This window comes from Nelumbo lutea, chromosome 5 (assembly GCF_056320005.1).
Source record: "Nelumbo lutea isolate HS-2025 chromosome 5, American lotus-T2T, whole genome shotgun sequence".
NCBI lineage: Eukaryota > Viridiplantae > Streptophyta > Magnoliopsida > Proteales > Nelumbonaceae > Nelumbo > Nelumbo lutea.
Window position 1 is genome coordinate 73,805,590 of NC_142688.1, and position 21,842 is coordinate 73,827,431.

At 41.6% G+C, this 21,842-nt stretch overlaps 1 protein-coding gene across 2 annotated transcripts in view; it reads left to right on the forward strand.

Moving 5' to 3' along the window:
• The window catches only part of LOC148852909 (esterase/lipase/thioesterase family protein), a 114,891-nt gene that overhangs the window by 39,026 nt on the left and 54,023 nt on the right, over window positions 1-21,842 (forward strand). For both annotated transcript variants that reach the window (XM_088944173.1, XM_088944172.1), the window contains exons 6-8: window positions 5,609-5,693; window positions 5,811-5,891; window positions 20,118-20,212. In XM_088944173.1, the coding sequence (XP_088800299.1) occupies window positions 5,609-5,693; window positions 5,811-5,891; window positions 20,118-20,212 (261 nt within the window). The remainder of the gene's footprint in view (window positions 1-5,608; window positions 5,694-5,810; window positions 5,892-20,117; window positions 20,213-21,842) is intronic.

Here is a 21,842-nt window from a genome sequence, read left to right on the forward strand (position 1 = left end):
AGGGCCTTATATAAATATATTTGAAATGATCCACAAAAGCTCTAGCTATTTCCTTTGTTTGGTCAATAACTACCCCATCCACAAAAGCTCTGCTGTTAGCCACTACATGAAAACTTTTATATTTCCGTCTCCTTCCTTTATCCATTGGTTCTTTGATTTTTGTCTCCAAGAGATATCTTCTTTGTATAAAATGTCTTCTAACTGTTTCTTCAGATCCCACCTTTATTGCTTCTTTTCTTTCCCTAACTCACCTAAAATATCCTTTGTAACCAACTGATCAATCTGATTAACGTTATCTCTTTTCTCTTTTCTAATCTCCCAAAATGTTCCTTTTTCCATTCCTTAATTTTTACCTTTAGCATTTGTAACTTCCTTTGAAATTTCATTCCCTTCCATTTGACTATGGGTTGTCTTTCATTCCACCATTTCTTCATTTTTTGGTTGAAACTTAGATAACATAGGCTCATGTTTTCAAACCTAAATGGGGTTGGACCTGTTTTCCCACTCCTTGATGAAGGGTGATGGGTCAATGATTACAGGTGACTCTAGGTAAGGCTCTAGAAAGTAATCCCTCCCAACTTGCTCTTAACTTCAAAGACACCCCCATCATCATGGAAGGCAACTCAATGCTGGTCATCTCTTGTCTTTAGCGACCCACTTCCCTCCATGGCGTTTAAGGAGCATAATTTCTAGCTGTAAGGAGATCGTGGATGCTTTCAACCTGAGGATTTCTTACCACCATGCCTTCCGAGAGGCAAATCAAGCGACAGATCTTTTAACTCACTTAGAACTAGAGAACTTGGGGGACTCCCTCTAATTTGTCTCTCATTTGTTTTGCATACTCGTGGGGATGTGCTACCCACGGCTTGTGTTGCACATTTCGGTTTCCATAAAAAGAAAATCCAGCCACATCTAAGTCTAATAACTCTTTGGGCTTAGACCTTCAGATTTGACAAAAGCCCAACCCAAATCTGATCCAAGCTTCATATATCAGATTTCATATCAGATCAAGGTTCAAAATATCCAAACATATGAATGTCTATTGTACCATGCATACCAATTTTCAGGATGATCAATACTCTATTTTTAAGGAGTTTGGACATTTATAATTTTTAATAATTAATATCTATATCAACTAATTCATTATTAAAGGGAGGGGGTTGTTAGTGGTGGGTAGCACCAAAAACCAATAAAATTTATCAAAATCGAAAATTGATGAAGCCTTCCATGAAGCTTTATCACCATTGTTGAAACCACCCCTTAAGTTTGATAATTGCAATTACCCCCCTAAACTTTCTGACATATTTGCAAGTAGATCCATTTGTTAAAATCATTTAACAAGAGACATGGGAATATCCAAAATACCCATGTAGTTACTGTTGAGGTTGGTTTCTATGGTAAAAACAATACAAACTTTATGAACAACCACAAAAAAATGAGAGTTTAAAGTTGCAGTTTTACCTTTGAGCGATTTATATGATAGATAAATTTGAAAAATAAATCAATTTTCAAAAAGAGATTGGAAGGGTTTGGGGTAGCAGTTGATATGACAAGAAAATTTGGAAAATAAACATTTTGGTCAAAATAGCATGGGTATTTTGGACTATTTTATGCCTCTTGTTAGAGTTTAGGCTTGTAGCAAAGGGGGTCTACTTCCAGAAGTGCCATAAAGTTCAAGAGAAATGATTGCAATTAATCCTCAGAGATAAAAATAGGTTTTATAACTTGGAACAAATGGGGTTGCATTGAAGGCTTGACTAAGTTCCCCTGTAGCAATGGGATTTCCTTTTTCTTTTGATCGACAAAGAAATTTTATTCATTTGTGAAAATATTAGGTACAACAGATTGGATATCCTGCCACCCAAAGGTACAATAACAAAACTATAGAGAACAGGCTTGTCTTGCCCTACTAGGGATTAATAGAAACTGTTCTGGGTTTCCTTGGACTCTTTCCCAAGGAAAAGCCCTAAAGACAAACTCAGTATTCCATGAGCAGACCCAGAGTTTTTTTCAACAACCCAAAACAAAGAAAAGAGAATAAAAAAGAATAGAGAAACAAGAGATTTGAAGTTCGATCAGAAGACAACATCTGATACCTTGTTTGCATACAATCTTGAAGAGGAGAAGAGAAGAACAAAATGAGCCCAGGTCCATTAAACATAGACAAGAAAAATACAACAGAAAATAAAAGAGGGCCCAACCCCACAACGTTATGTCCCACAACAGTTCTAAGTCATCACGTGACTCCAAGATGGGCCATCTGTAAGGGCATGCACATGCCCAACAGCATAGGTTGGCAAAATAACCTTGCGAACCACTGATCTAAGTCATCAAAGTCCTGCGAAGCATTCATCTGAACCTCTGGAACCTTGAGAAGCACAAACTTGAGTATTTCATTAAGCAAAGCAATGCTGTGAGACATGGAAGAATTGTGCGTAAGGGCTCGGGAAATGCACCTGAAGGGATGAGATATCCATCGTATGGATGCCCGAATCTTGCAGAATAGAATGGGCGAATTTCAAAAATTTTTCTTCATCCTACTGGGAATCGTATTCCCTATTTTAGAAAAATCATATTTTTCAATGATCAATCTTGAACTAAGAATCGAACCGGATCTGAACAAAAGCAGTAGGAGAGGGATATACCTGATACGGAGAAATAATATCTCCCAACGAAGGTGTTCACGCCCAAGGAAGGATCCAAAGATTGCTCCCACTGAAGATGGCTAGTGCAAGATGGAGCAGAATCAGTAGTGTTCTTCCCAAGAACCTAATCCTTCGCAAGAATTAGCAGGATAACACGTGAGCACAACTTCCTATCAGTCCCTTCACAAGGAACTGATATCAAGATCCAATCTTGATTTCTCCCACTGAACTGGAGATCGAACTGGTAGGTGAGGCGGCGACAGGAAGGAGGCAGCAAGAAAGAATTTCACAGGGTTGCTGAATTCTTCTTTCTGTGATTTCAGCTCTGAAGAGGATGTGAATGTATATCTTCTAAAGGCTGCCGCCCCCTCCTCCTTTTATAACTTTAAAGGGATCAACTCCTAATCCCATTAGGAGTTGCTGATCCAAATCATATTTGGATCAGAATTCCCTTTAAGTGATAAGGGTAAACCCTTATCTTATCTGCAGATCAGATTAGCTTTCTCCTAATCTCTTTAGGAGGTTTCCATATTTAAATCATATTTAGATCTAGACTCTGAGTGGATAGGGTTAAGACCCAATCCTATCTGCTAATCCAATCTCAGAATTCGCCCCTTATTTAACTGATCAAATCAGCCCTGTTCGAAATGGGCTTTAGGCCCAATAAGGTTATGTGCTCACTTAGCCTTCCAAACTGCTGCCCAGTTGGGCTTCCTTGTATGGCATGGGACCCAAACATTGATCTACACATCAGCCACATGGGTTCAGCCCAGCCTTTGTTACAAGGCCTGGCCGAATACACTGTTATGGACAGTGCACCCCCTGAAACCCATCACATGGGCTCTATGGGCCCAACACTTACCCTAAGTGGTCCCTGGGCCAAGTCACCTTGTAACACCCAAGGACTGTGGGGAGATGCAAGATTATCCCATCAGGCATTACCGTCAATGGTCTTACACTTAACCTCTCAGCCCATAATGATCAAACAATGTTCGACAAGAGATGACCTCTCCCTCGGCTACAAGGAATAGTGCTGCACTCTCTACTCACATGGATTCTGGAAATTAAAACCTTTTGCAAACGTTTGGAAACCATAATATATATACTTTTATATCTCATATAAAATATATTTTGCAAAACAAATCTCAACGATTGAAATCGGCTGTCGGTAGTCTTGGTTTCCATCAGAGAGAGTGCATCCCCGATCATTACCTTTGTCCAACAAAGGGCTGATCCTGTCACTATGATCACCCACTGAGATGAATTCTCAGATTGTCTCAACATACCCAGGTTTTGACCCCCGCTAAGGATCTCACTGATTGGCATATCAAAGACAGCCCAATCCGACAACTAGTGCAGTATCATAATCGAGTCTAGGGGTCAGGTTTAGTTTTCCAGTTTTGCCCATTTATCTCCAAGGTCCAGGGCAATACTGGAAATCTGGTCCGGTTCAAAGATTCAATTAATCCTACACTGCATGTGCCTTGGGTCTCACCCTGGCGGCTGAGACATGCCACCCCAACATTTGGCAGCACACCAGTGTCAGCCTTGGCAGGATAAATCTCCCCAGACTTATCCAACGGCTGTGAACATTCTAAACTAACACGAGTCTCATAAGTGTCTAGTTTAAGGGTATTACACAGAAACACACCACTGGAACATGAATCAAATATGTACTTAATTCATTTACAATAAATTCATAATGTACATGATTCTGATTGGAGCTAAGGGCATACAACTGTCTAACAGCACCCTGTTAGGTTCCGAGTATCCTTTGATTCCACTTGTAACCATCTGTGTTGAGACGGCATAACTACGACCTTTTCTTGTCAACTGCTAGGAATAATGCCAACTCTTCCTGACCATGGCCTTAAAAAGGCACCCCCTAGAATTTTCTAATCTCCAGGACATTTTGTTTTACCCAAACTAGTGTGCTCTTGCCACTGCACTGTTCCTTATCTTTCTAGGCCTCCATTTTACCTGCCCAATAAAGGTGAAGTGTTTTGTCTGGAACAACCTCTTCCACTTGCCAAACTGCCCCACCTCTTTGTCGGTCATCCCAAGTGCTTGCTCAGTCATCTGCAATCACTACTAACAGCTGGACTATCAGTTCTTCCTCCACCTCACATTTCTTGTCAACCAGTATCAGCTCCATTTCTGTTCTAGGACTACCTATCAGCTAGCCCATTTGCACTCCTTCTAACCCATTTAAATTCAGCCTCTACCTCCCTTGCGATCTTTTCCACTTCCCTTATCACTTGTTTGAAAGTCCACAGAGTAGTTCTATTGTTTTTAGCCCAAGAAATGATCACCTTGGAGTCCCCTTCAACCTCAACATGCCTCATTCCTACCGACTGTCGATGTCCTTAATGACCCTTCTCCCCTTGTCTTTCCTCAGCAATGGTGGAATGGAGATTGAGCCTTCCCTACCATTCTTGAAGCTTCTGATCTTTTCACACCTACAATGCTTGCTTTTGAGCTACACTAGCAATTAAATTTCCAGATATTACTGTTGGACATGACTGTCACTTTCTGGACATCATGGATGCAATAAAACTATCAGAAAAAGACATCATGGATGCAATCTTGAACAACAAACTTTTCTTGTAGTAAATGTTAATAGTATATTCGGTACTAGGCTGATGTGGTAGTGGGATTTAACGAATGGACTGTCCAGTTGGCCTCCAATTCAATGGATGGTTCAGCGTATTCATGTCATTTCATGTGGCTTAAATTGGCTAGGTTGTGCATATAAGCTCCATAACTAATTCATATAGGAATCCTTTTTTCAAATATTTATGTCTATTTCTCTCTCTTCCTCTCTCTTTCTCCCCCCATTATTTATACGCATGTGTGTGTCTTGCATCAATTCAGTTGAAAAGTTTTTGTTTTTTTTGTTTTTCATTTTTCTTCACATTGTCAGTCAATATTCCATATTGAATCTATATTTATGTTGCTGACAGCATGGGAGGCTCAGTTGCTGTGCATGTAGCAGCAAAGAAAGAAATTCGAAGCTTGGCTGGGCTTATTGTTGTTGATGTTGTGGAGGTGCATGTTTTCTATTCTTTCTTTTTCTCTTCTTTCTCCCCCAGCAAAATCATGTCAAGATTACATGAAATTGTCTCTGTATTGTAAATTGGTTGTATTGTTCAAATATAACTTCAGGGTACGGCCATGGCTTCATTGATTCACATGCAGAAAGTCCTATCAAGCAGAATGCAGCATTTTTCTTCCATTGAAAAAGCGGTATCCATGATACTTGAAATTTGAACACTGTTCTTTTGAATGCTGGTTTTTGTCCTTTATCTGTTTTTGTTATCATAGTTTTAGTTGAAGTGATACTCATGCATCTGAAGGCATCTGTCTGTCTGTCTGTCTATCTATCTATCTATGTGTTTGTCTGTGTTGTGAATGATGAAATCTAAACAAAAATTAATGATGCCCAAGAAGTGAGTAAAGCACATAATGGAATGAAGTGAAAAGGGATTTGGCCAATAAACAGCTTTATCATATGCCATTCTCTACTACGAGAAGAACATGATGATTTGTTTTTTTTTTTTTTTTTTGGAAGGGCAGTTGCGATTATGGAAGAGGTGATTAACAATTAGTTTAATAAAAGCTTACTAGTGGAAGGACTGCAACTTAGAAGTGGTTGGAGATTCTTTGTTAAGACTCAGGGAGCACACATCAGCCCACCCAGACTCCCAACAGCTAGAACCAGCCCAGCTCGAGCTGCAGCTGAGAAAGCTCCTCCTAATGGCAAGCCTGGACCACCTGTCAGATTCATTTATGTGAGAAGGCCAAGTCAGTAGTCTGTTATAACAGCCCATATGCGACGTGAGCTAATGATTATAAATACTGGTATTACAGAGGAAATGCTTAGTGCATCATTTCCTTAGAATTATCTCTTCTTCTCTTTCGTAGGAGGCAGAGCTGCCCTTGAAGCAGTTCTTGAGGTGGGCAGTGTCCCATCAATTGGTATCAGAGCCAGAAGATGCCGACCACCCGTTCGATTTCCATGGAAGAATGAGTGGATAAACTAGAAACCAATATACAGTAGATAGCCGGAGATATGAAGGAGCCGAAGGAAGCCATCACGGCAATGTCCTCCCAACTCGCCGTGACAGTGAAGGCGAGAGTTCTAGTCAAGCTGGCTTGAAAAGGAACGGAGGGCTACTGGTGCGACCAATGAAGATCGATTTTCCCCTTTTCTCAGGTGACGATCCTATCTCATGGATATTTAGAGCTGAATGGTATTTTGAATACAATGAGATACCCGGGCATCATCGGGTAGCAGTGGTCTCCATCCATATGGAAGGAGAAGCCATACTGTGGTACCAATGGTACTGTCAGTCTCACCCCAGTTGACTTGGCTAGATTTGACTAAGGCTTTATGCCGCCTTCTGGCTACAAAAATTTTGATGAAACTCTCTAAACTCAGGCAGCTCGGCTCTGTGCGTTGCTATCAGCAAGAGTTCGAGTGCTTGGTAGCCAGGGTTTATGGGTGGCCTGAAAATTCTCTAGTCAGAAGTTTTGTAGGGGGCCTGCATGAGGATATTATGATAGAGGGGAAGGCCCTTCCCTTGCTATTGTTGGTGCCGCCGCAGTGCTGGCTAGACTTCATGAAGAGCACCTGAGTAGGCTTAAGAAGATATACAAAAATCCTGGCCCACTTTTAAAGATCCCACCCAACTGGCCGGATACAGGGAACCCAAAAGCCACTGCCACTGGTCCAACCGTTCCCCTGAGAAAGTTGACTTGGTCGGAGATGCAGTCACAAAGGGAGCGTGGTCTATGTTATAACTGTGATGAAAAGTTTGCTCCCGGCCACCGCTGCAAGAGCCAACATCTCTTCCTCCTCCGATCTGATGAAGCTCTTGAGGAAGACGAGTCCCAACCCCAAAGGATGAAGTTGAGGTTGATACAGACGAACCGAAGATTTCTTTACAGGCCCTGATTGGCCTGGACTCCCCCAGTACCATGATAGTTAAGGGGACAGTCAAGGGACGTCAAGTTTCCATCCTAATCGATAGCAGCAACACCCTTAACTTCATTACTGGGTTGCTGGCTCGCTAGTTGGGCTTACCGGTTGGACCAGTCGAATTCTTTTCAGTCCATGTAGCTGATGGGAACCGACTCAGATGTGGTGAGGTGTGTCGAGCCATAGATCTCATGGTTCAAGGGCACTGGTTCAGCATTGAATTGCATCCGCTAAACTTTAGAGGGGCTGATGTGGTCCTTAGTGTTCAATGGTTACGCCAACTGGGGCGGGTGGTATGTGACTGGGAGAACCTTACTATGGAATTTACTGTTGACGGGAAACAGTGTACCCTTAAGGGTTTGGAGCCTAACCAACCAAGGGCGGCTGGTTATAACTCTGTGGCCAAATAGTGCCAACTCATGGAACCCCCTCTTGTGATGATGTTGGGCCCTAACCTCAGTGGGCCGGTGCTAACAGCTAAGGATGCCTTACAGCTCTCACCAGACCAGGAGCAGGACCTGAAACAACTTTTGAAGGCCTTTGAAGATGTGTTTTCCGGTCCTGTGGGCCTTCCACCCCCTAGAGCCCAGGATCACCAAATTCCCATTCAACCTGCAGAAGGGCCTGCGAATGTGCGCCCCTACAGATATCCAAACTACCAGAAATTGGAGATAGAGAAAATAGTGAATGAACTTTTACAACAAGGGTTGATTCAACCCAGTTCGAGTCCCTACTTGTCTTCGGTTCTCCTTGTCAAGAAGGATGGGACATGGAGGTTTTGTGTGGATTGTCGTGCCCTGAACCAGATCACTGTCAAGGATCAGTTTCCGGTTCCTATTATAGATGAGTTACTTGATGAGCTCAGGATGGCTACTGTATTCTCAAAACTAGACCTAAGGTCGGGCTACCATCAGATTTGGGTCCACCCGACTGACATTCATAAAACAGCCTTCCGGACCCGTGACGGGCATTATGGGTTTTTGGTCATGCCCTTCGGGCTGACCAATGCCCCGTCCACATTTCAGTCAGTTATGAATGACGTCTTCCATTTTTGCGCCGGTTTGAATTGGTTTTCTTTGATGATATCTTGATATATAGCCCTGATTGGACCAGCCACCTTGAGCACTTAGACATCACTTTGGGCCTTCTTAGGAAGCATCAATTATTTGCGAAGTGGCTATATAAGTTGTTAAGCTTCAATTACAGGCTGGAATACAAACCTGGGCCATCCAATAAGGCCGCCGATGCCCTGTCTAGGGCCAATGAATTGAACTCCATAGGCATTTCCAGGCCCGTTTACCCTCTCTTTGAACAGTTGAAGGCTGCAGCCCAACAAGACCCTCACCTACAGCAATTTTGGGCTCAGTATGCTTCAAATCCTCTTAAGGTTCCCGGATATACAGTCATCAATTCAGAGCTCTTCTATAAGAACAAAATGGTGCTACCTTCCCAATCTCCTCTAATACAGGACCTTATACGACTTTTCCATGAGTTGGCCACAGGTGGACATTCAGGTATCCTAAGAACTTATAGAAGAATTGCTTCACACTACATCTGGACTGGAATGAAGAAGACAGTTCAGGAGTTTGTCGCCAAATGCCCCACTTGCCAGCATTACAAGTATGAAACTCAAGCTCCAGCAGGCCTTCTCCACCCCTTGCCTATACCAGATCAGGTATGGGATGATATAACTATGGATTTCATATCCGGTCCACCCCCATTATTTGGAAAGACAGTAACTCTAGTAGTGGTAGACTGGCTTTCCAAATACAACCACTTTCCAAATACAACAGCCCGGGTTGCCAAGGTGTTTGTCCAAGACATAGGCAAGCTCCATGGCACGCTGAGGTCTATTTCTACTGACAGGGACTCCACCTTTGTGAGCGGATTCTGGTCTGAATATTTCCAGGTACAGGGATCTCTCCTACACCACAGCACCAGCTACCATCTCCAAACTAATGGACAGTCAGAAGTGGTAAATCGGTGTTTGGAGACTTATTTTAGGTGTTTCACAGGAGAAAAGCCAAGGCACTGGGTCAAGTGGCTGCCGTGGGCTGAGTATTGGTACAACACCAACATACCATAGCTCCACTGGAACGACTCCCTTCAAGACCCTATATGGGAGGGAGCCACCAGCCTTACTACCCCTATGAGAAGGGGTCCACTTAGGTAGCTGAGGTAGAGGACCAACTACTAGCTAGGGATGCTACCATTCAACGCCTCAAGCACCACTTGGAAAGAGCAAGACAGGTTATGAAGACCCAATATGACAAAAAACACCGTGACATATCTTATCAGGTGGGGGACCTAGTGCATATCAAGCTACAGCCCTAAAGACAGACATCAGTATCCCGCAGAACATGGCAGAAGTTTTCACCTCTATTCTTTGGGCCCTTTCGCATCTTAGAAAGGATTGGAGAAGTTGCTTATCACCTTGACCTCCCAGCCACTGTGCGGCTTCATCCTGTATTCCATGTTTCCTTATTGAAGAATGTAGAGAAGATGGGCCGAATGGCCCATAGGCTGTTTATCATTTCTTACTGTCTATGTTCCTTTCTGTAATGGGCCTTATTCTAGGCCCATCCTTTCTATGTTATGTTCTTTGTAATTTCTTGCCCAACTAAGGGCGTCCTTGTAATTATTCAAATTTAACTTAATAAAATAGTGTTAGGGTATTAGAGAGAGAGTAAGGTTCGAAACTCTCATACTCTAAACCCTTATTGCCACCATCTCCTTCTTCACCTTCTACTCCATAGAAGAAGTATTTTCTACTGTTCTTTTCGATTTCTTTTGATCTCTGCATCTATTCTAAACAGTTCCACACTCTCAAGGACTGTTTTTCTTCTTGGTATTAGAGCAGGCCTGAACTTGGCTTGGGCTTTCATGTGGGTGTAGTCCAGCCGACTACATGAGAGTGTTCTAGGGCTGGAAGCTTCAGCTTGTGTCGCCTGATTCTTGGAGGTCATTGGAGGGTGCCCAAGACTCAAATCTCTTGGAGAGTGGTTCGGTGACCAGGAAGAATCAGAGAAAAAGAACAGTTCCGTTTCTGATTTGGAGCTTAAGTCAGAGATTGTAGGTTGTGCTCAGTTATTTCTGGGTAATTTTTCTGTTTTTGGACTGTTGAAGTGTTCGAAGTTTCTTTGAAAACTGTACAGCTATTCAGCTGTTTTTAATCTGGTTTAACCCAGAGATTTCTGGGTTGTTTTTATTCCTTTTGTGGACTGTCAAACTGTCGAAACATCTTTGGATTCAGTGCTGTGAGTTGTTGCTTCTATTTGGTTGTTTTTTGGGCCCTGTACGGACTGTTCCTGAGGTGTTTCTCACCTTTGACAGTGGGGTCTTCTCTGCTGCCCACACTGTGTTTGTAAAAAGGCCTCTTCATCAATACAGACTGGTCTTTGCTCTTTTTGGGGTACTTTTTGGTGAGTACCTAGAATTTCTGATTAGAAAAGGAGCTTCGACTGGGTGCACAGTTCTTGGAGGTTTTCTGATTACTTCTTGAAGGCCGAACCAAGCTATTTAGTGTCTCGTGTAGACAACAAGGCGTTGCTTCAGACCTGGTTCTCACAGCTTCCGGGTGTGGTTTGGCTTTGTGTATTGCTGTTTTGAGGCTGGTTTAACACAGTCCTTGCTCCATCCTCATTCAGTACACTTGTAGAAGTCGACTGAAATCCTATTTGAAGTGTTTACATGATGGACTCCTCAGAGATTGAAAACAAGAATGTTGCTGAATTTGGACAAGTTCAGGGGACTCCAGTTGATTCTTTATTGACTGTGACCACAGTCAAGCTGGATGGAACTAATTATCTAGCATGGTCACAATCGGTAAAGATTTATATATGTAGAGGAAAGTGGGGCTTTATCTCCGTTAGCAAGAAGGCTCCCCCAGAGGATGATCCATCCTATGAGAAGTGGATGCAAGAAAATTACACTGTTATTGGGTGGCTTGTGAACTCAATGCAGCCACAGATTAGCCAACACTATCAATGGATGAATTCAGCAAAGGAAATCTGGGACAGTGTTGTAGAAACCTATTCCCAAAAACTAAATGTGGCTAGAGCCTATAAATTGAGAAGTGATGTGAAGAATTTAAAGCAGGGGGAGAAACCTTTAGCTGTATACTTCTCAACCCTGAAGTCTCTGTGGCAAGAAATAGACCTAATAGAAGCTGTAACTTGGGGCACCACCAATGATGCAAAGACTTATAGGAAACTGGTTGAAAGAAACAAGGTGTTTGAGTTCTTAACCGGACTAAACCCAGAATATGATATCACAAAACAAAATATTTTATCCAAGGAGAGTGTCTCATTGTCACAAGCATGTGCATTGGTGAGCAGGGAAGAGAGCAGAAGGATTGTCCAGGTTCAAGGGGCTGGTATTAGTGGTCACTTTGCGAATATGGGGGTTAAACCCAAAGGAGTTGCAGGGACTTCTAGTGGCTCTGGGAAGAAAGATGTTGTATGTGAGTACTGCAAGAAGCCAAAGCACACCAAAGACAAGTGCTGGAAGTTACATCCCGATCTTGTTCCCATTTGGTTTTAGAAAAAGCATAATAGTAAAAGCACAAGGAGTGCAAATGTGGCTACTGGTCTAGATAATGACTAGTACTATACTGAAGAGATGTCTGCTTGTGCACAGTTGGCAGCCATGAAAGCAGAATATGAAAAGTTTGGGAAGATGATTAGTCATCTAGAGGGTGTGACTTCTTCTTCCAACCCTTCAGGAAATTTAGCTTCTTATGCATTTGTTCATTCAGGTATAAGGGCTTCTGCCAATCATGCAACCACTTCAGGTAATCTCAAGATCCCTTGGATTATTGATTCAGGTGCTTCTAATCATATGACCAACCTTTCTACCTTGTTTGTTTCATATGATTTATTTTCTGGATGTGATAAAATCACCTTAGCCGATGGTTCTCTTGCCCCTATTTCCGGCGAGGGAAGCTACAGATTCCTTGTTCCTACCTTCTGCCCTTCATGTACCTAGACTAAATACAAATTTGTTATCTGTAAGTAGTCTAACCAAGTCATTAAACTGTTGTGTAACCTTCTTTCCTTCCTACTGTGTTTTTTAGGATCTGGAGTCTCAGAAGGTGATTGGGAGTGGGCATGAGGCAAACAGAATATACTTGCTTGATATTCCAGGACAATGCCCTGATCATCCTAGGAATGTTGCTTTTGGGTCTGTTTCTTCAGAGTCTATTAGTCGAATTATGTTGTGTCTTCGTTTGGGTCGTCTTTCTTTTTCTGCTTTGAGTCATTTATTCCCTGAACTGTTCAAGGGAATTAGTTTGTCCAGTTTTTCATTGTGAATCTTGTGAGTTGTCAAAGCATTGTAGAAACAATTATCCTTTGAGCAATAAAAGATATTTTCCTTTTAATATTGTGCACTCTGATGTGTGGGGGCCTTACCACTTATCCTCTATAGGTGGCTACAAATATTTTATCTTGTTTATTGATGACTTTTCTCGGTTCACTTGGATATTCCTGATGAAATCCTGTTATGAAGTTCCAAGACTTGTAAGATAATTCCATGAATTTGTTCTAACCCAGTTTGATACTAGGATTAAAATTTTTAGATCTGACAATGCAAAAGAATATTTTGAGAACTTATCCTGCTATCTCTCTGGCATGGGGGTTATTCAGCAAAGTTCCTGTGTTAGGACCTCAGAACAGAATGGAGTTGCTGAAAGAAAAAATAGGCATATTGTTGAAGTTGCAAGAAGTATTTTGTTTGCCTCACATGTTCGTACAAGGTTTTGGGGTGATGCTGTTCTCACCGTTACCTACTTTATAATCTGTATGCCATCCAGGGTTTTAGGTTTTAAGTCTCCCTTCAATCTCCTTCATCCGGACAATGACCTTTTTCCTATTCCTCTTCGTGTCTTTGGTTGCACCTGTTATGTACATGTTCCAAGTGTCCAAAGGCATAAATTTGAACCAAAAGCCCACAAGTGTATCTTCCTTGGTTATTCCCCCACACAAAAGGGTTACTGTTGTTTTGATCCAAAGACTGGCACTCGGTATGTCTCAATGGATGTCACCTTTGATGAGCTTTCTCCCTTTTATGGTTCCTCTCTGGAAGGACATTGTCCACAGGGGGAGGATTTGTCACAGGTGTTTGCTCTTCCTCTTCCTGTCCCAGTTGAGTCTTTTGATGAGTCTGCTTCTCCTTCAAATGAATCAAGGAAGGACCAGTCGTTCCATTCTCCCTGTCCTAGTGTTCTTCCTCCTTTACCTCCTCGTCCTATCCTCAATCCCAAGGTGTATCAAAGGCAAAGATCCAGAAATGAGCAGGTTGTTTCTCTTACTACACATGAGCCTCATGCATTTCCAGTCACAGAGGAGACAATCGGTACTGTTTCAGCCCCTTTGGAGCCATCTTTCCCTGACCTTGATATTCCCATTGCTGTTAGGAAAGGAAAACGGAAGTGTAATGCACATTGCATTTCCAAACACCTTTCTTACAATCTGTTTTCCCCTTCATACTTTGCCTATCTCTCTTCTATTGCCTCTAACCCTATTCCCAGGTCTGTGTCAGAGCTCTTAATATTCCATAATGGAGGGATGCTATGAGATCTAAAATTGATGCCCTACACAAGAATGATACTCAGGAAGTGGTTGATTTGCCTGAAGGGAAGGATCCAGTTGGTTGTAAGTGGGTCTTTACCATCAAATATCAGGCTGATGGCACCATTGAGAGGTACAAGGCCAGGATGGTTGCAAAAGGCTATACACAGACATATGGGATTGTTATCTAGAGACCTTTGCACCTATTGCCAAGATGACATCTGGATGTAAAGAATGCATTTCTGAATGGTGAATTACATGAGGAGGTTTATATGTCTCTTCGTCCAGGGATGTATGGAACAGATATGAAAGGAAAGGTATGTAGGCTGAAGAAATCTCTTTATGGACTAAAACAGTCCCCTAGAGCATGGTTTGAGAGATTTAAACAACACTTGTTAACTTTGGCTATGTACAGACACAGTCTGATCATACTCTTTTTGTGAAGAGGAGTGGACCTCTGGCAGTATACCTCATTGTGTATGTAGATGATATTGTTGTGACTGGTAATGATGTTTCAGGAATTCATGATCCCAAATCTTTCCTCCATACAGAGTTTGAGATTAAAGATTTGGGGGAATTGAGATACTTCCTTGGCATAGAAGTTATTAGATCCAAGAATGGGATTCTTATCTCCTGTTACAGGCACGCGAATAGGATCTCGTCACGGGTCAGTCCACGAGGAAAACCTCTTGTTTTCCCTTGTTCCTCCCTTTTCTTGAAGAACCTATTTTGGCGCCTTAATGGTGATTTGTTCAAGAGATCACCAACTCTCCTCACTCTTTTCTTGACTGAAATTTTCGATGCCTTTATTGAATAATATCAGCTCCTTAAATAGGAGATTACAAGAGATAAAGAGTCCTACTTTTAGGAAGACTCCTTGCTAATTAGGAAGACTCCCTACTAATCTATCCTACCGAGCTGATAAGATAAGATAAGACTGAACTGATAAGATAAGATAAGACTCCCTTAATCTATCCTACTGAACTGATAAGATAAGATAAGAATTGTATCTAGCTAGAATTAGATAAGATGAGAATCAGCAAATCTTGCTCCCTTTACTGCTGGTGGTGGTGGTGATATGTCTTCCCAATAAAAGCGTCCACATCATTACTCTCCTCCTGGACTAAGAGCTTGTCCTCAAGCTCGAATTCAGGATGGGTGTCTTGAAGCACAGTCAAAAGAATCCAGGATAGGTGGAATGATTTTGCCCTCCTGGATTGGGTTCCAACGAAGAGGGTTCATCCTCATCTTCCTCTTGTTCCATCAAGAGGCAGAAAAGTCTCTTGCACTTGTGCCCTACTGAGTAAAGTTCATCACAATTAAAACACTGTCCCCTCGCCTTGCGTTCCGCCACCTCAGCCCTGGACAAGTGCTTAATAGGGGGTGCAACAACGCTGCATCCCACACTGGGTGCTGATCTGGAACCGTTGCTCGTTTGTGGTTTCCGTTCTTGGCTGGCTGCTGAAGATGGAGCCATTCCGAGTGGTTCCGGGGATGCCCATGCTGCTGGAGGCCGCCCTATATTGATACTTCCACGGTTGAGTTGCAGCTTGCGTTCAAAGGCGCGAGCCAAATTCATAGCAGTAACCAGATTGGGGGGATTTTGCATCTCCACATCCACCCTACTTTTAGGAAGACTCCTTGCTAATTAGGAAGACTCCCTACTAATCTATCCTACTGAACTGATAAGATAAGATAAGACTGAACTGATAAGATAAGATAAGACTCCCTTAATCTATCCTACTGAACTGATAAGATAAGATAAGATTGAACTGATAAGATAAGACTCCCTTAATCTATCCTACTGAACTGATAAGATAAGATAAGACTAAACTGATAAGATAAGATAAGAACTGTATCTAGCTAGAATTAGATAAGATGAGAATCAGAAAATCTTGCTCCCTTTACTGCTGCTGCCGGCGGTGATATGTCTTCCCAATAAAAGCGTCCACATCATCTCCCAAAGGAAGTATGTTCTTGACTTGCTCTCTGAAACTAGGAAGATGGGTGCTAGACCATTTGCTACTCCTAATGATATGAGTCATAAACTCTCTACTTTAGATGGGACATTGTTAGAAGACAAAGGAGTCTTCTAGAGACTTCTTGGGAAACTTCTGTACCTATGCATGACTCGGCCAGATATTGCATATGCTGTTAGTTGCGTTAGCCAATTCATGCATGCTCCTCGAGACACTCATATGGCAGCAGCAGAGCAAATCCTGTGTTATTTGAAAGGCTCCCCAGGAAAGGGAATTATGTTTGCCAAGCATGGTCATATGAAACTTGAAACCTATATTGATGTTGACTGGGCTGGAAACATTGATGACAGAAGATCTACTTTTGGGTATTGTAGCTTGGTGGCTGGTAATGTTGTTTCTTGGAGAAGCATGAAACAATCGGTTGTTGCTCGATCTTCAGCAGAAGTAGAATGTAGGGCCATGGCACATGGAGTTTCTGAACTATTGTGGCTAAAATCATTGATGGAGGAACTAGGGGTTGAGCATGACAAGCCAATGATGTTGTACTGTGATAATCAGGCCGACATCAACATTGCTCACAACCCAGTGCAACATGATAGAACTAAGCATATTGAAGTTGATAGACACTTTATTCGAGAAAGGGTCTCTTCGGGTGAAGTATGTCTTCCTTTCATCATATCTGAAGGACAATTAGCAGATTTTCTCACTAAGGGCATTCCCAAGGCAAAACTTCAGCATGATACTGGCAAGCTTGGCATGATTGACATCTATGCTCAGTTTGAGGGGGAGTGTAGAGAAGATGGGCTGAATGGCCCATAGGCTGTTTATCCTTTCTTACTGTTTATGTTCCTTTCTGTAATGGGCTTTATTCTGGGCCCATCCTTTCTATGTTATGTTCTTTGTAATTTCTTGCCCAACTAAGGGCCTCCTTGTAATTAATCAAATTTAACTTAATAAAATAGTGTTAGGGTGTTAGAGAGAGAGTAAGGTTCGAAACTCTCATACTCTAAACCCTTATTGCCACCATCTCCTTCACCTTCTACTCCATAGAAGAAGTATTTTCTGCTGTTCTTTTTGATTTCTTTTGATCTCTGCATCTATTCTAAACAGTCCCACACTCTCAAGGACTGTTTTTCTTCTAAGAAACATCTTGGGGAAGGATCTATCACTCAGTCCTCAGTACCCCGCCTTCACTGATGAAGAGGAACTGATAGTTCAGCCGCTCAAGATCTTAGATTTCTGTTGGGTTAAGAATGGCCAAAAGATAGTCCAAGAAGCTCTGGTAGTTTGGGAACAACTCCTTGCAGAAGATGCCACCTGGGAAAATTTTGAAAGCCTCAAACAGTAGTTTCCTCACTCCAACCTTGAGGACAAGGTTGATCTCCGGGAGGGAGGATTTGTTAAAACTCAGGGAGCACGACATCAGCCCACCCAGACTCCAACGGCTAGAACCAGCCCAGCTCGAGCAGCAGCTGAGAAAGCTCCCCCTAACGGCAAGCCTGGACCACCTGTCATATTTGTTTGTGAGAAGGCCACGTCAGTAGTCTGTTATAACAGCCCATGTGCGATATGAGCTAATGATTATAAATACTGGTATTACAGAAGGAAATGCTTAGTGCACCATTTAATTAGAATTATCTCTTCTCTTTTGTAGGAGACAGAGCTGCCCTTGAAGCTGTTCCTGAGGTGGGCAGTAACCCATCATCCTAGTGCAATTGAAGACATTTGGCTCTTTTAGCTAAGGGGGCTTGCTGATAGGATGAGCTATGAAAAAGCCCGAGTAATTTGGCATGTGCCTGGACTTTTTGGGCAATCACTAACTGGTGAATGTAATAGAGAATGGAGTTGATGACTGAATATCTAGGTGTAGATGTGGGGTTCACCTTCCACTTTTCTTGGATGTGAGTGAGCTCAGGATACTCTTGGACTTTGGTCTTGAGGAGGTCCAGTAAGGGTCAGCTGGCTTGTGAAATACCTAAGTGGGCCAACTTGGTGACTTGCAAGAGAGTGTCTGCCACTGGATTAGATGAGCTGGGCTTATAATCTATAACATAGTTGAAGCCCAACAATTTAGATATCCAGTGTTGTTGCTCTGAGGTGTGTATCAATAGGTGCTTTAAGCTCCTTTGGTCAGTCCGTGTGGTGAACTAGTTACCAGTAAGGCCTCCACTTTTGAACTGCTAAAGAAAGGCTATGAGCTCCTTTTTTCCATACATGGATTTGGTTCAAGCCTCATCTAACAAGGCTTTGCTGAAGTAAGTCTATGGATGCCCATCCTGCATTAGTACAGCCCCCAGAGGCAAGCTTGATGCCAGATGTGTTGCGTTCTACTACAAATTTCTTGATGAAGTCGGGTAAGTTGAGCATAGGGGGTGAGGATACTGCCAACTTCAATCCTTGTACAAGGCTTTAATAAACCTTCTGTGGCAGTAGATCAGACCCAAGAAGCCTCAAAGGCTTTTGATGGAGTTGGGTTGCGGCCAAGATTGCATGCAAGCAATCTTCCATGTTTTTGTCATCACCTGCCTGGTTGAAACAGTGTGGCCCAAGTAATGAATCTTGTTCTGCCTAAGGCAACACTTTGAAGCCTTGGCAAATTATTGGTGTTGCTGGAGGCCCAAGGTGGTGCGAAGATGCTGTAAGAGCGTGTCCTAGTCCACACTATATATGAGGATATCATCTAAAAATGCCAAAATAAGCCTATGGAGACGGATGAAATACTTCATTCATCTAGGCTTGAAAGGTAGAGGGGCGTTAGTTAAGCCAAATTGAGAGAGGAGTAATAGGCTCTAAGAGTCTTATCTCCTTGCTTGTGCCCCAACCTAAAGGGAAAAATAAAATAAAAGCCACCAAAGAAAGAAGAGAATTTTATGTCACTTTCACCAACATGAAATTCTACAAAGAAGTTGACTCTGAGATTTCTTCACTGTCTCAAGACTGAAATCTTGTCTTACATTGCTTCATTGTGTTAGTTAACAATATTTGTTGTTATATCATTTTTTTATCCCTGCCACCACCCGAGGGGAGATAGAGATAAGAGTCTTGTTATTTAGTGTCTATTTCTGCATTTCAGGGATCGGTCGCTTCGTTTATGTGTTGTTAGATGTGGATTGAGTAGTGTGGAACAATGGGAGTTGGGAATTGTTAAGAGTTGACTATACAGGAGTAGCTTTTTCTTTTCAGTATATATTATTAGTGTGATGTAATGCCTATTATGTGCAGGTTTAAGTTATATGTCCCATAATTAGGGGTATAAGTCTTTATGTACTTAATCAGAAACACGTAAATACAATCTTCGACTAGAGAAAGAACATCATTTTCTCTAGATCGAACCAGTTTTCTCCTCCTCTTCTTTCTCTCATCTCTCTCTTTCTTCTATCTTTATTCTCTGCTAATCTAGGGCTAAAACCAGTACAGATTTGTTCTGTAATAGGAATTATGAAACATAGATTTTTTAATGATCAATTTGTGGGATGGGTTTATGATTCTTGGTGGAGTGACTTCCTTGATCTCCACCAGTTTTCTCCTTCTTCCTTGATCTCTTTAGGGACTTCCTCTCCTCTTCAAATTGTCTTCTAAGAAACTTTTGGAAAGGTCCAACCCCACCCAAAATCAGAGCCTTTTGTTGGGAGGTTTACCATGACAAATTTAATACAATGGAGACTTTACTAAAAAGAAAGCTGTTGTGGATGCTCTTGCCGTGGGAACATTTCAGTTGTGCGGTTGTCATCTGTCTGGTTGTTATGTTTGAGATTAATGCTATATATAAGTTATTTTGGCATTGATGCTTGGGCCATAAATCCTTGTCTTCTATATGTTTGAATTTCTCTTTTGTTTAATAAATTATTTCTTTTACTAGAAAAAAAATGATTGTATCATATTTTTTGCTGTCCTAGTCTGCTATTATCAACTTAGTGTATTTAAATGAAGAAGTTTTTCATAGATTGAATGGAGTGTGAAAGGAGGCTCTTTAAGGAACATTGAGTCTGCTCGGCTGTCCATTCCGTCGACTTTGAAGTATGATGACTCAAAGAAATGGTAAGAACTTCCATTGTCAACAGATACCTGTTTAACAATACCAGTGTTCTCATTTGTATCATACTTGCCATATATACTTTCTGATGGTGTGTAGTTTTTGCTTTTTTTTTTTTCTTGATGTCTTTTTCTTATTTTATTTTTCTTTAGATCTGGGGTATTTATGCTGTTGCTTAAATGGAGTAATTTGTGCCAGTTAGAAGTGATTTGTTACACACTGAAGGGGCTAGAAGAGCTCAGGGTAGATCAAAAAGGACATGGGTAGAAGTAGTAAGAAATGATTTAAGCACTAATAATATGCAGTGTGGTATGGCTTTAAATAGAACAGATTGGCAAAACAGGATTCATGTAGCCAACCCCATATAGTTGGGATAAGGTATGGATGATGATGATGACTTAAATTGGGTAATTTAGGAACTACAGTAATTTCTTAAGAAGGGGCATGCCTGTAATTATTTTCAGTTATGAGATTATTTATATTTATTATTTAGTGACCTGGCTGATTGGGAGAGTTGAGTATATCTCCTCAATTGGAAAATCTTCTCTCTGTTGTTCTGTTCTCCTATTCTGCTCTTTCTTTATCATCTGTACAGGGATGGTGTCAGAGCAAGGATTACAGTATACTGGTTCTCCCTTATCTTCTGACCTGCCTTCTTTTGTACTCCTTTACACAACTTTGAGAGCCATGTTAAATCTGATTGGTGCCTCATGAAAACAAACTCCAGAATTAACCCTGCTAAAAATCTAAAACTCGAGTCTTCTCAATAAATTTCTTGTACTGTTCAGCATGGATTCCTCTATTCTAGAGCTTCAGGGTGATCCATCTCTTCCTAGATAGATTGCAGTGAAGAAAAGTACATAACAACAGACTTCTCTCCCCTGCCTCAAATTATTGGCCTCTCATTGGAGTTGATAAACCTTCACTATGTTCTTATCCTGGAAATAAGTAGCATTAAACCTATCCTATTATCTCCTTCACTATAATCAACAACATTTAGTTCTGGGCAATGTGAGAATGCAAAGAGCAATCAAGCCATGATATGCCAAATAATTTCTCCTTCTCCCATCGATTATAAGTAGGATGATATTTGGTTTCACCTCTCTCTGTAAGAATACCCATCTTCTCACATCCTCCAATAGATAATTTCATTGATTGAGTCTCAAAAAATTGGTGTCATCGAGTTTAACCATGGTTATCTGGGCAGTGGAGCTCTCTTCATATCTTATGTAACCACTAGAATAGTTTTTCAAACAAACCTTCTCAGATTATTGTTCCTACTAAACCCTTGTTCTTTGGAAAACAAGTCTGGTGGCAATATAATAGAAATAGGAAATAGGGGAGCTGAGGAGTCCTTTCACTACAGTGCTCACAGGGGCCGCCTCCATTCCTTTCTCACACATGTACATATTTATTTTTTAAATGAAATAAAAAAAAATATAACAAGGCAAAATTAACACCCTCACTGGACTTCATTGTCTCTCATAAAATCCATATTTACTCTCTAGTAAGACCATTCTTAAATCTCTCTCTCTCTCTCTCTCTCTCTCTCTCTCACCTTAATAGTCAATGTTTGTGTTATCTCCCATCCCCATTAAATCCCTCTTATCCTCTAAAATCACTTTTAGAACCCTT